General features: G+C 31.3%; 1 protein-coding gene across 1 annotated transcript in view; it reads right to left on the reverse strand.

Annotated features, from left to right (window-relative positions):
• Positions 1-2,486: 2,486 nt before the first annotated feature.
• LOC134714882 (cilia- and flagella-associated protein 46-like) overlaps positions 2,487-16,756 on the reverse strand; it is a 77,735-nt gene continuing 63,465 nt past the window's right edge. Inside the window, exons 58-73 of the mRNA XM_063576540.1 lie at positions 16,498-16,680; positions 15,907-16,004; positions 15,363-15,445; positions 14,017-14,207; positions 13,419-13,543; positions 12,821-12,850; positions 12,323-12,540; positions 10,614-10,655; positions 7,950-8,059; positions 7,287-7,347; positions 6,913-6,948; positions 6,092-6,194; positions 5,287-5,399; positions 4,690-4,771; positions 3,668-3,804; positions 2,487-3,030 (exon numbers count right to left, since the gene is read on the reverse strand). Coding sequence (XP_063432610.1) covers positions 2,780-3,030; positions 3,668-3,804; positions 4,690-4,771; positions 5,287-5,399; positions 6,092-6,194; positions 6,913-6,948; positions 7,287-7,347; positions 7,950-8,059; positions 10,614-10,655; positions 12,323-12,540; positions 12,821-12,850; positions 13,419-13,543; positions 14,017-14,207; positions 15,363-15,445; positions 15,907-16,004; positions 16,498-16,680 — 1,863 coding nt within the window. The 3' untranslated portion in view covers positions 2,487-2,779. The remainder of the gene's footprint in view (positions 3,031-3,667; positions 3,805-4,689; positions 4,772-5,286; positions 5,400-6,091; positions 6,195-6,912; positions 6,949-7,286; positions 7,348-7,949; positions 8,060-10,613; positions 10,656-12,322; positions 12,541-12,820; positions 12,851-13,418; positions 13,544-14,016; positions 14,208-15,362; positions 15,446-15,906; positions 16,005-16,497; positions 16,681-16,756) is intronic.

The raw sequence follows: 16,756 nt of genomic DNA on the forward strand, positions 1-16,756 counted from the left end.
GATTTGAAACAACAATGTCAGGGTTCATTTTATATTTAAGTTTTTACTAGTGTTGTTGTCATTTTGTATGTTTTGAAAAAATAGTCAGATAACTTTTGCAATAAAAACTGCTTGTTTTTTATCTGAATATTTTATTATAGGATTTAAACGATGATGATATAACAATTTTCAAATGTGTTCACAAAAATGGACACAATGTTTTGTATTTCCTAAACATTTGCACTGAAATTAGATAGGTGTTCTGATGGTCAATAATTGCAACACATTGGAGTTCGTGTTGTTTATTCTTTAGTTTTCTATGTTTTGTCGTGTGTGCTGTTGTTTTTCTGTTTGTCTTTTTCATATTTAGCCATGGCATTGTCAGTTTGTTTTAGATTTATGAGTTTGACTGTCCCTTTGGTATCTTTCGTCCCTCTTTGATAAATGATAAATTTTGAAGATGGATCAAGTCTGGAGCTTTAACACGCTTACTGCTTTTATTTCTAGTCTCTACGGTCCATAAAATTAGAGAGTGTTCAGTTAGGATCTTCCTATGTAGAGAACTGGCCATTAGATGATGTTTTTTGAAAATTGTATACAATATTGGATGTTTTCATTGCCTACACAATGAAATGTCCAAAGTTTAAATTCAGCTTGGCACTTTCTTTAACGTTTGATTTTTTGTGCTTAGTACCAAAGTTATGAGTCGTTTGATATTTATGTTGTGTTTTTACACACATCTATGGAAGGTAAGTGGAATGGTTGAGTGCTTAAAACATGTTAACCATCCCACATTCTGTATGTGCCTGTCCCAAGCCAAACCTGTAATTGTGTGATTGTTGTTGGTAGCTTTCTGTCTTATTTGTTTTTATCATTGTTGTAATGTAAATCAGGCAGTTGGGTTTCTTCTTTCTAACTGTTTCACATTTTGTCATACCCAAACACTTTTCAGCTTACTATATAGAATAAACCCAGCTGATATGATAACGACTTTGTTCATTGTTGAAGGCTGTTGACCAAGATTAGTTAAAGCTAGTAATGTCTGAATCAGGATAATAGAAAGACAAAGTATATGGTGTATCCATCCATGACACAAAAACAGTACAAGCAAACCAAAACACATAAGAAGCAAAGGATTTAGGACAGGTATTTTACAATAGGAAGTTAATTATAGTTTGTCTGACTTAGGAGAGGTATATTACACTGGGGAGTTTAAACTAGTTTAGTCAGACTTCGGACAGGTATATTACAATGGGAACCAATTGTGCCCCTCTTCTTGTCGACTTGTTTCTTAAATATTATGAGGCTGACTTCATACAGGAGCTTCTTAAAAAAATAAATAAGAAGTTAGCAATATCCTTTAACTTTACGGTCCGCTATAAAGATGATGTTCTCTCACTAAATAATACAAAATTTGGTGACTATGTTGAAAGAATCTATCCTATCAAACTAGAGATAAAGGATACTACAGATACAATTAAGTCTGCCTCATATCTTGACTTACATCTAGAAATTGACCATGAGGGTCGGTTGAAAACAAAACTTTACAACAAAAGAAATGAGTTCAGCTTCCCAATTGTGAACTTTCCATTGCGATGAAGCAACATTCCAGAGTACATATCTCCCAATTGATACTATATTCCCAGACTTGGGACAGGTATATTACACTGGGGAGTTCAAACTAGTTATGCCAAACTTGGGACAGGTATATTACACTGGTGGAGTTTAAACTAGTTTTGTCAGATTTTGGACAGGCATATTTCACTGGGGAGATAAACTTGTTTTGTCTGTTTTGGGACAGGTATATTCACTGGTGGAGTTAAAAACTAGTTTTGTCTGTTTTGGGACAGGCATATTTCACTGTGGAGATAAACTAGTTTTGTCTGTTTTGGGACAGGTATATTACACTGGTGGATTTTAAAACTAGTTTTGTCTGTTTTGGGACAGGTATATTACACTGGTGGAGTTTAAAACTAGTTTTGTCTGTTTTGGGATAGATATATTCCACTGGTGGAGTTAAAAACTTAGTTTTGTCTGTTTTGGGACAGGTATATTACACTGGTGGAGTTAAAACTAGTTTTGTCTGTTTTGGGACAGGCATATTTCACTGTGGAGTTAAAACTAGTTTTGTCTGTTTTGGGACAGGTATATTACACTGGTGGATTTTAAAACTAGTTTTGTCTGTTTTGGGACAGGTATATTACACTGGTGGAGTTAAAAACTAGTTTTGTCTGTTTTGGGACAGGTATATTACACGGGGAATTTCAAATAAGTTTTGTCTGATTTTGGACAGGTATTTTACACTGGGTAGTTTAAACTAGTTTTGTCAGACTTGGAATTACACTGGGGAGTGAAAAGAAGCTGTTTGACTTGGAACAGCTACCTAGTTAAAGAGTACTGAAATGGTTTAAACATAATAATAAAGACTTGTCATACAAACAAAGAAAAATTAACATAGATAAATCATGTTTATTTGCAAATAAATAAACAAAAAATTAAAATCACCAATGTATAAACTTTTAACAAGTATAAATTAAATAAAATGCAAAATATCACAGATTTTCTTTTTCTTCAGGTCAATGAAAAATGTTTTTTTTATTATTCATTTCTTATAATGTATTGTATAGATTTTCTGAAAAGTTGAAAAAATAAATTATCATAAATAATAAGGCAATTCAGAAAGTTCTGAGAAGAGCACAATACAGTAGAGAGCATTCTGTTTTACAAATGTAGAATCTACTCAACAAAGAAAGAATTTAAAACTGTATAATTTTCCAATTAAAATTTGTGTCCATTTTAATCATTGTTGAATTACAACAATATTAGGCAGTCCATAGACCACCATATTATATTGAGAACGGTCCAACTCTGGTGAATCAATGGCTTCTTTAGCCTCCCTGTAGGAGAATTCTGATGGTTCATCTTCTGCTTCACCTTTGGTCTGTGACTGGGCCAACTTAGCATCAGTGACCTCCTCTTTCTTGGGTCTAAGGTTTGGTGCTAGAAGATATCTGACAGTCTCCCCTGGGGTTTTACCACCTTCCAATAGATCTGTCAACAAAATCATTATCAGTGTGTACATTGTATATATAAAAAAAAAAAAAAAAAAAATCTTTAATGTTTTAATGCACACAAACACATTTTATTCTATTCTCTATAAAATATCTATACTAGTTTGACATATAATGGTTTACTTTTATAAATTGTGACCTGGATGGAGAGTTGTCTGATTGTCAATCCTACTACATTTTCATATATCTATTTACATGTTCCAGCTGCTTCTTTAATGAAAATCTAATTCTGACATCAATATTTTCCCTTGTCTATTTTTAAGTATAATGCCTGACTTACAGTCGTGGCATTACACAAAACAAAAAAGAAACCAGATATTTCACAATGTAGAAAACACTAGAGCAGAATTTAGTAACATAACAGAAACATTGTGATTGGTATACTGTAAATTCAGAAATTATTGCAATGTTTTTATTATTGTGAAAACCCCAACTGGGTTACCATCGCATTAATTTAAACTCGCATTTGATAGAAATTTATATGATAGATATTAACAGGTTGTTTTCTTAATATCACAAAAATTTAAATCACCTTCTTGTCTAATATAACAAAATAGCAATAATAAATGCACAAAAAAATTTCTGAATTTCCAGTACATGATTGAAGAATCTCTTACCTTTCATTGTAAGTTTGAGTTTATTAGCATTCTCCGCTAGTGTACAATGCCATTGATTGGTCATCAGACATTTGATACCCGTCAGACTGGTCAACATGGCCATTTCTACTGGCTTCTCTAGGTTCAGGATACTGGAACTACAATAACAAATCACAGTGGTCAGAAATTTTTAAATATAAAATTTCAAATCTTTGTCTGTCTGTAATGAATGTGTCCCAACTGATCATCCTCTATCCCACCAAGCTTTCCCTTGTCCTCAAACAGGTGATTTATAGTCAACACTTCTTGAGTGACCAGATGCCTCAATATGAAACCAAGTAGATATTCATGCATTTTAAATCAGATTTGTTGCAGAAAGGGGAGGGGGCTGACCGACATAAAAGGGGGTGGGGGTCAAGTCATGATTCAATGATTCCATATATACCGGTATATAATCTATCAAATTTCCATGAAAGGGGTGGGCCTGGGTCCCCTGGATCTGCCTATGGAAGTAAATTGAGACAAAAGATTTACAAACATTGGAATACTCAGCTTAGTTAATATTTTATCAAAGAAAAATCTCCAATCTTTCATTTATCTTTCGTTTATAACTGTTTGTCTTCGGTCTTCAAATTTGAGAAAATGTAATATAACTTACAACTAAGAGTCTGTATATAGTATTATACATTTACTAATGATGAACAGATGCACGTAGCCAGGAATTTCCAGGGGGGGGGGGTGGGATTCGTTGGACTCACAAACTCAACTTTAACAGTCACAATTCGAAGAGAACATTGACTTTAAAAGTGCTTATTTGTTTTCAAGGGGGGTTCAGACAGACCCCCTGAACCCCCTGGCTATGGGTATGCTGTCTCAGTATTGAATTCTTTAATCTCAACCTTTTTTATGATGTGTCTGATCATAATACTCTAAATTACTCCCCTAAGTATTCTTTAACCTCTCTTTTAACAAATTCAAAGCAATGGATTAAGATGTTATTTCCTACAAAAATGACATCTTGAAAGGTAAAAAATATATCTCACCTTTTAAGAACGTCTAGTTTAGATTGTCTGGTAAAACTTTTGCTTGTCTGTGCCATGTCCAACAGATATACAATACTACACTCTGTCAATAAAAATGTTTGTATGTCTGACTTATTGATCTAAGAATTGATTGTGGCTGATTGAGTACTGATTGAATTACAATTGCAAATATCCCATGCTTATTCCAATGAATAACAAAATAAACTGAATGCTTTTTACCAGATCAAAATACCCTGTTATTGTTTTTCCCAAAGTTCATATGGACCAAATAGCACCATGTATTAACACATATTACTTACTTTTATTCTGAAGGCTTAGAAGAGAAGCAGCAAATAAAATAATAACATTGTTGAATTCTTGAAAAATAAATAAAGAGTGATTCATAAAATCGAGACAGTTAAGAAAAGTTTAAGGCTTGAATATTCTGCTTTAGAGCATTATTTGCAAAATATCAGTCTGGAGAAGGAATTTGCAGGAGTGACACATAAATATATCTATTGCATGTTAATTTCCAAGACATTTTAAGAATATTGCCTCCTGTACATGCACACATTTTTTTTCTGATAAAGTAATGCTTACAGTTGTATGTATATTTACCTGGAATATTCAAAGCTGTGAGTTTTTCTGGAGGTATATACTTTATAAACTTCTCCATACCATAGAAAACAAATGAGGAATTTTCTGCTAGATAGATTTCCCATTCACCGACGCTGTAAGTATAAATAAAGTTTATACAATAAGTTATTTGCCATAGGGCGCAAGTTCCGTAGCAGGAAAGTCGCCTCCCAAAACATCAAAATAATAAGAGTTATTTGCCATAATAACATATCTAAAGGCATGGTCCTCTCTAATTAAATTAGTCTACCTCACCTCACCCTCTAAAACACAAACCTAGGATGAAAGAAACCTCACATCGTTAACTTTTAGCCTTATCTAGTAAACTTAGGGGTATGATCATTTGCATAGCCTATCTAAATCTTCATTCAACATACATTAGGGCATGTCATTTCTAATACATTGCTCATCCTTCTGTAAATAAATCTAGAATCATAGAAAATCTTGAATACCTACCTAAAATATACTATGGACTGATTATTATTAGTTGGCTACCAAATTCTAGGGGCATGATCATCCATATATTAAAATTCAAACATTGAAGCTGGTAAATGGTAATTGTCCCCCTTTACTTACTCCACCTTTCAGATAACATACCTTGGGGCATGATCATCTATATATTAAAACACCAGACATTGAAGATTGTCCCCCCCCCCTTTACCTACTCCACCTTCCTTTCAGATAACATACCTTGGGGCATGATCATCCATATATTAAAACACCAGACATTGAAGTTGGTAAATGGTAATTGTCCCCCTTTACCTACTCCACCTTTCAGAAAACATACCTTGGGGCATGATCATCACCCATAACACCAAGCCATCTAGCTGTAAACTGTTGATCATATTCTTCTAACACTGTTTGGAATACTTCAACTGGTTTATTTTCCTCTGTTGAAAATAAAATTAAAATTAAAAATGTTTTGATTTGAATATAACTCGCAATAGAAATTCAGTAATTGTTTAAAATTTGAAGAAATTCTGTAAATGCATCTTTTGGCATAATAGTTTACCAAGAGTTAGATTTAGCAACATATATGGACCTGACCAATAGTTTAAAACTTTAATTCTTCTATTCAACATTCAATAGAGTGTAAATATGGACATGATATTTCATGGGTGTGAGGACCAGTTACTGTCGCTGATGAATCTATCTACCAAATGAATGTTATTTTAGGGAAGTTTTCTAACTGGCCACAAAAAATATCTTCGCTGGGCTTCTAAAATGTAATAAATTACAATTTTTTTAAGAAAAAAATATCTCACAAACTGGCTTTGAAAATTTTGGTAAAATGCATGCTTCCAAAATGTCATATGTGAACTTGAACATTTTTGTAAATAGCAGTGAAAAAAAACCTTTGTCATTTCTGGATTATCCGAGACCTTAAATTATTTTCACAATTTTGTAATATCTTATTTCACACATTTTGATTGGTCTATCTGTATGCTATTTCGTAATACCAAAGATTTCCTCCCGCCCAGACCATTGGTGTCAAAAAGTAGTTTTAGCCAAAAAAGTCATATACAACATTGTAGAAGCCCAGCGACGATATAACTTTCAAAATCAAAAACATAATACCATAACTGAAAATGTTAAAAATGAACATACCTGTCTCAGCACTATCTAAATGTGTATCCACAAAATCTTATTATCAGTTAAGGTTATTCAAACTATCAAAATAAACAATGATTGTCATGATCTTGTCCATATGGAAAGGAACGCCTGAATCCAACTTGCCTGTTGCATATGTGTTGCTTTAGTGTTATATCCTCTTTTGTAGGCAAAAATCATTCAACTTTTTTTAGATTTGTATAAGTTATACTTTTTACAGAGTGACTTGCATTGTTGAACAGGCTGTTTTTTTGTGTTTTTTTTGTTCTTCAAACAAATCAAAATAAATATGACAAAAGTTAGAAGAAAAAAAAGATGACCAAAGTCCTCTTTTCTATAATTGTTATTAACTATGTGAGATCAAAGGATACATCTAAAGTTATGAGTATCAACTGCATGGCACCAACTTGGTACATCTCTACTAAGAGGAATCTGAAACAGAAAACATAATTTAAAATGTTAAATATAAATAAATACAACTAAAATTGGTGTACTAGTTCTGACCATGATTTCTTTGAAATATTTATTTTTATTATAAGTGCAGGATAACTTTTAAGTGTATGAATTAAATTTTAAAAAAAAGGTAAATAGTTTGTAAATCTAACAAAACAGTTAGCACTGAGTTACCTATACATGTAGCAAAACCCAACAAAATATTTGAGTTTTCTATGTTGTGTCTTGTGTACTATTGTTTGTCTGTTTGTCTTTTTCTTTTTTAGCCATGGCGTTGTCAGTTTATTTTCGATCTATAAGTTTGAATATCACTCTTGTTCTTTTGGTCCTCTATTTTAAATGATTGCAATAATTACAGTAAAATTTTATCAGAACTTACAATTTTGGCTGTTCTCTCCAATAAAGACAGTAAAATTTTATCAGAACTTACAATTTTGGCTGTTCTCTTCAATAATTACAGTAAAATCCTATCAGAACTTACAATTTTGGCTGTCTCTCCAATAATAACAGTAAAATCCTATCAGAACTTACAATTTTGGCTGTCTCTCCAATAAAGACAGTAAAATTCTACTACAACTTACAATTTTGGCTGTTCTCTTACTGGCATCTCTCATACCAGGAATCCTAGATAATGGATTCTCAGCAGTCTTTGAAGATTTGGGTTTCTTCTTATCACCCCCAGCTGAGTCTTCTGAAATAGTGAAATAGAACTGAATATTGCAAGATTAGTTTTTCTAAATTTTTTTTAAATGTAATTATGCCTGTGTCAACACCTAATGTTGTATGACACTACAGGAGTGAAATTACAGAATTTGTTTTCATTATCAAGTTGTTAAATTTTTAACATACAATATTTTCATCATAAGACAAATTTTCAAATTCATTTCTTCAAAAAAAGACATTGCATACATATTTTGTTTTTAAATTGCCAAAAAATATAAGAAAAATTCTCTGCAAGTTAAAATAAATTTCTTTTTATTTATGGATGAGAAATAAGATACCTATTGTAATTGTGTAGCAATATCAATGACTCAGACAGGCATGCAGTGTATATTTCCATGTGCAATACATAATTTACACATTCAAGTGTAAAGTGCATGTGTACTTATGTTCTAAAGCATTTTTGTTTTTTTCATTTTTTCAATTTATAATAACAATAAACATTGGTTTCTGTAAATTAAATAATCATGTTCAATAACAATATAATAAAACAAGATCTTGTTTTTGGGGGTTGCTGTTCTATAAACACATGAAGAATGAAATTCTTTATAAAAGTGGGAAAAGAAAAAATGAGAATAAAAAAAATCAATAGGAAGTGTAAAAGAAAAAAACAGGTCTACCTATTGCAGTGATTTAACTCATGGTGCAATCATTAAGATCATTATTTATAACAAAGCAAATGGTTAAGAAAAGTTTGAACTAATTTTTCTGATAAAAAAAATTTCTTAAATTATTGGCCAGTGGTTGCAACTTACTTGCAAATTTGAAAAGAAGCATTGCTGTATTCCAGCTGAGTTTTTCTATTTATAAAAATCTAACTATTTTGATTATTGATGCTGGATGCCACGTGTTTTGCAACTTTATTGAGGTCAATTAAAATCAGTAATTTGTAGGAAAGGAAGGTTTGCAGAGTACACAGAAGTTTGAATCAAGAATGAACCATAAAATAATGAACCTTTTAAACACTGAAGAAGGACTTATCAGAAAGAAATCTGAATGAGAGCAGACTTTGATATATTGAGTTGAATTTCTTCCATCTTAGATCTGATACCAAAGAAATCAGTTTAATTTAAAATACCTCTTAACAAGAGGTTGAAATCAAGACTTATTTTCAGAAGAAAAGTATAAGTTACATTACATAACACAAAAAGCTCAACAAATTTTGGAAAGATCCATTACAACAAAACAGAAAAGATTCACGACTGTAATTATAGGTCCTTGTTTTCAAAATTCCAATAGGGAACATACTTTACAAATGTAATGTCAGCCATGTAGTTGAGAGAAAAAATAAAGAATGGAAGAAGGCCAATGGCTGAAACGTCTTGAAAAATTGGTTTATTTATACAATTATGTAATTAAAGGTAAAACAACCAAAAGAATAACAGATAAGAAAGTAAAAGTATGGTTGAATAAAAATTCAAACAAGTATCCAAAACTAATTATAATAAAATATTTTGCATAAATGATATTTGACCTTAGTCTCGAACAAATTTTAAAAGTAATACTGAATAGTCAAATAATTTTGCTAATGGTGTTATGTATGATGAAAATTAATGACAATTAGAACAAACATTGATCTAAGTAATTTTTCACTTATTTTAATGTAAAATTGTTAAAGTTAAGGTCAAATATCAATTTTTTACATGACAAAACTGCCTGAAATTATAATTCACTGTACATTTTGAACACAATATTTTGACGAAATTACACAATGTCAAACATCAGAGATACAACAGACAACAGTCCGGTATTTTGTGCATTCATACTAACGCCTTAACATTTGCCCATTTAAAACAGATCTTGTAGACAATTGTTTTTGTAGAGTCGACAATCTCCCATTTAAAACAGACTTTGTCGATGGTTGTTTTTGAAGAATTGACACTCGACCACTCATGACTGAACTCCTTGATAGCTGTTTTTTGAATGATGTCTGTTTATTCAGTGGTTTTGGCATACCTCTGCCCATCACTGACACTTTCCCTTGTTGTTGCAGTAAACCAAGTTCTGTATTTCAAAACTGACCATATTACCCTCAAAACTTTTATATTCAATACACTTTTAGTTGACATTCTTTCATTAGCAACTTTCATTTAGCATACTTACTATAATCTACCCTAACATTCTGTATTTGCTTTTATCAATTTAAAAAGATAATCATTTCATCACAAGTTTATTTGTCAAATTAGTAATTTTATTGGTTTTGTTACTTTAAAAAGTAATTTTAATAAAATATATAAATATGTAAAAGTCATGCATCTTTTAAAAGGCTGTTCATTAAAAATGAAGGTGTGGGTAGGAAGGGCATTTCAAAGCACACCCCATCCACAACAACCCTAACATTCTAACAGTATTTAAGCATACATAAAAAAAACATACAAAGATGATTGAATAGTGACCAATGTCCAAAAATTAAACAGCCCTTCCTGCCTAGTAAACCACATTCATTTAAATTGAATAGACCAAAGAAGAAAACAAATATTTTTTTGGAAAAAACAGGAAGAAAGCTGTTTTGGTTGCACACATACTTGGACGATTAGTTTTCATCTGACTGGCCCTGGAGCTTGACCCTGTTTTAGTACAGCAAGTTAGTAATCACTATTATTTAAATTCACTAGCTAGACCTTACAGTGATAGTGAACTTTTCAACTCAATTCATTAATTTATAAATATCCAACAATCACAATTTTCAGTTAAAAACAAGGTTGTAGCATTATTACGTTCTAATTAAGGGACATCGTTCATCATTGTTTGTGTTACACTTTTTCCGACTGCATAAAGTGAATAAACTGTTCTTTGTATACTTACGATGTGAAAAAAAATACAATTTAATGTTTGATGAAAAATCATGAGATAAACAAATTGATAGATAAATTCAAAATGATATAATTTTTTCTAACCTGTTAATTGAAAAATACAAAAAAAAACAAATTAAAAAAAAACTAACACACTCTAAAAATACAGAGTCAGAACTAATTGTATAAAATATGGAATCAAAAAGGTAAACACCCTACAATAAAACTGGTGTTTTAGTGACTAAAGAAAACTATGTTAGAGGTGAAAATTGCTACCTACCCTCATTTGCTGTTAACAAAAATATCTTAGTCAAATATGGGTTTTTTTCCTCACAAATTTTCATCATTTGTTTTACCCTGTTCCCCATTCCATGATAATTTGTTTTACCCCGTTCCCCATTCCATGATAATTTGTGTATTATCCCTTCTTGTATTTTATTAAAAGATTTTTTTTTAAAAGTCATATCTTGTACAAAAATGAAAAAACACAAAGAACTTTCCATTAACTTCAAAATATATCTTTTAAGAAGTATTATAAATGCAGTTAATCACAATAACACACCATATTCGACAAGATTTTTGTATCTCCATTAATGATACTCTTTGTGTAAGTTAGAGTGCAACATGCTTAAAATACCTGCCATATCATTATGAGTTATTTGTGAATTAAGTGTCAACATTGATTTAATTGTTAAAAAGAATAATTTATATGCTGTGATAACTTATTGTAAACACCGAAATCAATGTGTAATGAATTTTTTTTTGCTTATTAAAAGAGCATGTATATATACGATGTAAATTAAGGTAGCGTAAATGGTAAACTTTTCAACAAAATTGTGTCACCTATTTTTCTTCAACAATCAGTAGACAAAAGTAGATAACAGCTGATTTTTATATCAATATTCATTTTATTTCACTTAAAGTATCAAGTTGTGTTTTGTTTTGGTAACAACTACCTAGTACTGCTTAAGATAATAATTCATTTATATATTCATTTATATTTTCTTCTATAAAGTATGTGTTTCTTTTACTTTTAAACCATTGCATACATATATTTCATATATCTTTCATTAATACATACAAGGTACCAACAGAAAGTAGTTTTGTGATAATGGTACCACAAATAAAAGCAATTACGAATTTTGGATTTTGAAATTCTACTGAGTGAAGGTTTGATACAACCCTCTACAGCAGAAGTTTTAAAAGTAAAATAGCAAAAGTGACAAATTCTGAGGAAAATTCTAAACGGAAAGTCCCTAAGCAAATGGCACATTCAAAAGCTCAAACATATCAAACAAAGGGATTACAACTGTCATATTTCTGACTTAAATTTAATTTCTGCAGGTAACTTATATGTTTTGAATGTAGCTGCTGTTACATGCATTTTCTACTTTGAAAGACACTGAATGTTAAATCAGTCATTTATTCTCAAAATAAATTACCTTGTGCACCTTCCTCTCTGAAACCTCTGTGGTTGAACATTTGTAAGGAGAAATCTCGTGAAATAGAGATAATGTTATCTAACTGTAGGAACTGCAGTGCCTCTAGTGGCATTTGCATCAGCATTGGGTCAGCCAACAATATTACACATTCACTACTGGGTGGAGGCTCTAGGGATGCTTTCTGGTTAGGGTTGCTGGCAGGTGTCAAAGCTTCAGGGCTGAAAAAATCAATTATAACTATTATAATCACCAGTTGGTAAGAGCATAAATATCAAAATGTGTATATCAAAGTGAAACCAAAATGTGCATATCAAAGTGAACCAAAATGCATAACAATCAAATGTTGCAAATGACCCTTCAACCATGTGAGCAATCATTCTTGAGATTTCAACACAATAACCAATCTTTGAATGTGATTCATTTATAATTTGTGCATACAAAAGGAAAATTGAATAAATTGTGTCCCTCATTCCAACAAAAACTAATCTAAAGACTTGCCGACGGACAGTACTGGCACTCATGATCTGTCTGGTATGGAAATGAAAATTAAAATTAAATTTAAAATAAAATATGGCTAATCAACATATTAGAAGTTCTACCTAATTTGGTCCCTGGTGAAAAGGTGTCTCTTTGGCATTTGTCATCAAAATCAACATATCAATAAAACACAAGTTATCAAAACATTATTGACATCAAGTAGCATTTCTCAAACAGTCAATAATTACAAATCAATGATGAAAAATTGACAATGGCTAATATTGAAACTGCCTTTCAGTTAATCAGGATAACCCCTCCCCCACAAAAAAGGGGGGATTGATTGAACATTTTTTATTATTTTTTCAAACACACAGAGCAACATGCATTGCCATCTGCCAAACAATATAGTTAGCAATCAAAAATTTACCAGTATGTTAAAAAAAAACTGTTGCTTCAATCTAGCTGTTAACTTGTTTATTTCATCTTTAGCTTAGTATCCATGTAAGATTGGTTGTGTTTGTTTAGTTCCACATTATTTATTAGTGACCATGTATTATTGAACTTTACCCTAAGAGATTTCTAAAGTATACTCTTATTTTAAAATATACATTAACCTTACCTTAGAGTTCCTGTAAGCTGTGCTGTGATTGGTTTAAGATAAGCCTCCATATCATTCAGTAGTTCCTTGAATTCTTCCTGTAGCCTTGCTTCTTCTTCTGCATCATCTTCATCATATATTGGTCCCTGTATAAAGCCAGCAATATTAAATCTACACATTAAAGAAAGAAAAAAAATACTTTGCTGTCCTGTTCTTAGATTAAATAAACTGTTATTGATCTTTAATTGATGCCGAAGTAAAAAAAACATATGCCAAGGAGAGAGCAAATCCACTGACCTATACAATATTTTTCTATATTTTTTCCTCTAAAAAATAGAATTTCCTTTGGTAAAACATTTTCTGTTGAACTAATTTGCAAGTTAGCATATGATTTTACCCTTGTACTTTCCTTTAAGCTCTCATTCAAGTTTTCTAACATTTTCTGTTTAACTAATATGTATGTGATTTTACCCTTGTACTTTTCTTTAACCTCTCGTCTAAGTTTTCTAACATTTTCTGTTTAACTAAAATGTATGTGATTTTACCCTTGTACTTTTCTTTAAACTCTCGTCTAAGTTTTCTAACATTTTCTGTTTAACTAATATGTATGTGATTTTACCCTTGTACTTTTCTTTAAACTCTCGTCTAGGTTTTCTAACATTTTCTGTCTCATCATAGCCTGAGCTCTCTGATATTCTTGTTTCAGCAGAAGTTGTTGCACACTCTGTTTGTGATCAGCAAACTTTGTAAGAAGTTCATCCAACAGCTGTGGACTTGTTTCTACACCATATACTTTAGATCTACTTGGAACTGTGTGAAAAAAAAACAATTGATCAATAACAAATATCCTCGAATTTGAATGCGGAAATAATATCTTTCAGTAATTTTAATTTCATTGAATCTGAATGTAAATAAGTTAAAAAAGATGTGAAAAAACTTTCATCTTTCAAAACCTTAATAAAACAACGATGTGTCTCATCTGCATTGGAGCAATACCAAAAAAGTAATTTGATAAACTAACATATACCCGTAGTTGTCCATTCCTAGGAGTGTAAATAAGAGCTTCAGTTATAATAAATTCATCATATGATTTTGTTTTAAAATGAACATAGTTATTTTTTGTCAAATTCATTATAGCATTATGTAACAGGTAGACCTTAAAATCCTTTTCCTCTGAGATACTAAGAGTATTAATTTAATATTCTAACATGACGTCCTTCAAACGCTTTGAGTACACACCCGTGGTAAAATATGAATATATTGGTTGGGCTGTTCCGATTGTACTCCCACGTCACATGATTGTTTATGAATGAAGTACACGAAGTCATAGAATAATGACTAATAAAATTTAAGCATTTTACGGGAAAATACACGCTTCTGATACTGAAAATCATCACAACAAAGAAACGTAAACAAACGATGCTAAAATGTGGTATAAGCCCTTTTTTTTATATATACATAGAAGATATATAGGTAAATTATCATTAAAATTCATCCAAATTTATCTAAATCTGTTATTGTAAATAGTTTGAGCATGTCACTTATTCTGTTTCCTCCGATCTTTACCGCCAATCTAAAAGTGCGTTAATTTATGGGAACGGCAAATATTTGCCTCCACCTAGAGCGATTCGATCCAAAAGAATTGTCGTATTTGTCTTATTAGAATCGAAATAATTCATGGGGGCTTGAATATATCTAAATTTTACCACGGGTTGTCCCTTTATGCCAATATTTTACCCCTCGCTATCGCTCAGGGTAAAATATTTGTCATAAAGGGCCAACCCGTGGTAAAATCACGATATATTCAAGCCCCTATGAATTATTTCTTAAGTATTCCATACATCTAAATTAGAGATTATTTGTTCCTAATGACTTTTGATCACCATTGAGTTTTTTCCACCCTTTTAGCACCATGCATGGCTGACTGGGAGATTGGTTTATCTAATAAGACACCATATATCTTACCAGGTGTTGTTTGAGCCTTTGGATTTTTACCACCAGCTGGCTGAGCCTTTGGTTTATCTAATAAAGCACCATACAAATAGGACCTGAAATGCAAAACAAAAAATAACAGCAACCAATATCTGTATTTTCTGCATATATTTTAATTTGAAATTGTCTTTTAAAACATATATTTTTGAAAGGGTACAGCAGTTATTAAGATTTATATATAAAAAATGGAATGTAGTGTTTTAATTATTGATACAAAATTCCTACACACACACACATCAAAATTACAGCATTTTATTGATTTTCTTCATTGAAAGGCACAGTGAGGCCTTCAGCATCAAGCAATATGCCACACCTCACTGCAATTTAAAGATAACTCTAGCTCCCTGAGAGATACTGTAAACAAACTGTTTTCCCAGAAATATTTTTTTTCTTTTTCTTATTTTGCTGTTGAATTATTCAAGAGAAGATACTTGTCTGACATACTCATGACAATTTATATTATATTATATTTTTTATTCATGTAAGTCGGAGCTGGTTAACAGTAATCATATCTCACCTGTCAGGACTGTGTTGGAGTATAATGAAATTAAAGTTGGCTGGGAATTCTTTAAGTATATCTAAATGATTGGGTTGAATAATCAATCTCTTCCATGCCTGTAAGTAAAAAAATTACCAAGGGTAATACAATTATATTGCTCCTCATATCACATAATTCATTATTAACTGTTTTTGTTTCATTGTTTATTTGAAGTTCAGACTTTTATAAATATTTGCCTAACTTGCATCATGTTCAGAAATTTCTTAGTCTTTTTTCCAATTTAAGAAAATGCATACTTTATTATATAAAAATACTACAAATTTTAGTTCCTAAAGTCAAAATAAATGATTTATGTCATTGAAAAAACAGCAGAGTTCACCATTGACAGAATCCTAATAATCGTATAGGAAAAGATATTGTTATAGACTGTATGTAGATCTCTAATTGTCTTGTTAACTTTTGTTGTAACAGTGTCCTTGGTTTGCTGTGTTATTGTCATTTTCCCCAAATCTCTTTTCAATTATTCAAATGGAATCTGGTCAATTTGTTGATTTTTAAAATTTCTGAAAATTGGATTTCAGTTTTGGTCTTTCCCCACAAAATACATACCTGCCAGTTCTCATCTAATGACTTCTGTACTGTTGACATTAGAGAGCCACATGACAGATTGGCTGTCAGATCACCGTCTATTAGATGGTCTCTCTGGTGAAGTAAAGCAGCTAACTTAGATGTTCTTGGATCCACCTGGGCCTTACTGAGTAAAGTCTTTAAAGTCTGGGAAGCTGAACAACTCTGTAATAAATAGTAGGGTTTATAAAACCATGAAAAATTGGAAAGGGTTCTATTGCTAGTATCAGAAAAAAAATGT

This window comes from Mytilus trossulus, chromosome 4, assembly GCF_036588685.1.
Source record: "Mytilus trossulus isolate FHL-02 chromosome 4, PNRI_Mtr1.1.1.hap1, whole genome shotgun sequence".
Lineage (NCBI taxonomy): Eukaryota > Metazoa > Mollusca > Bivalvia > Mytilida > Mytilidae > Mytilus > Mytilus trossulus.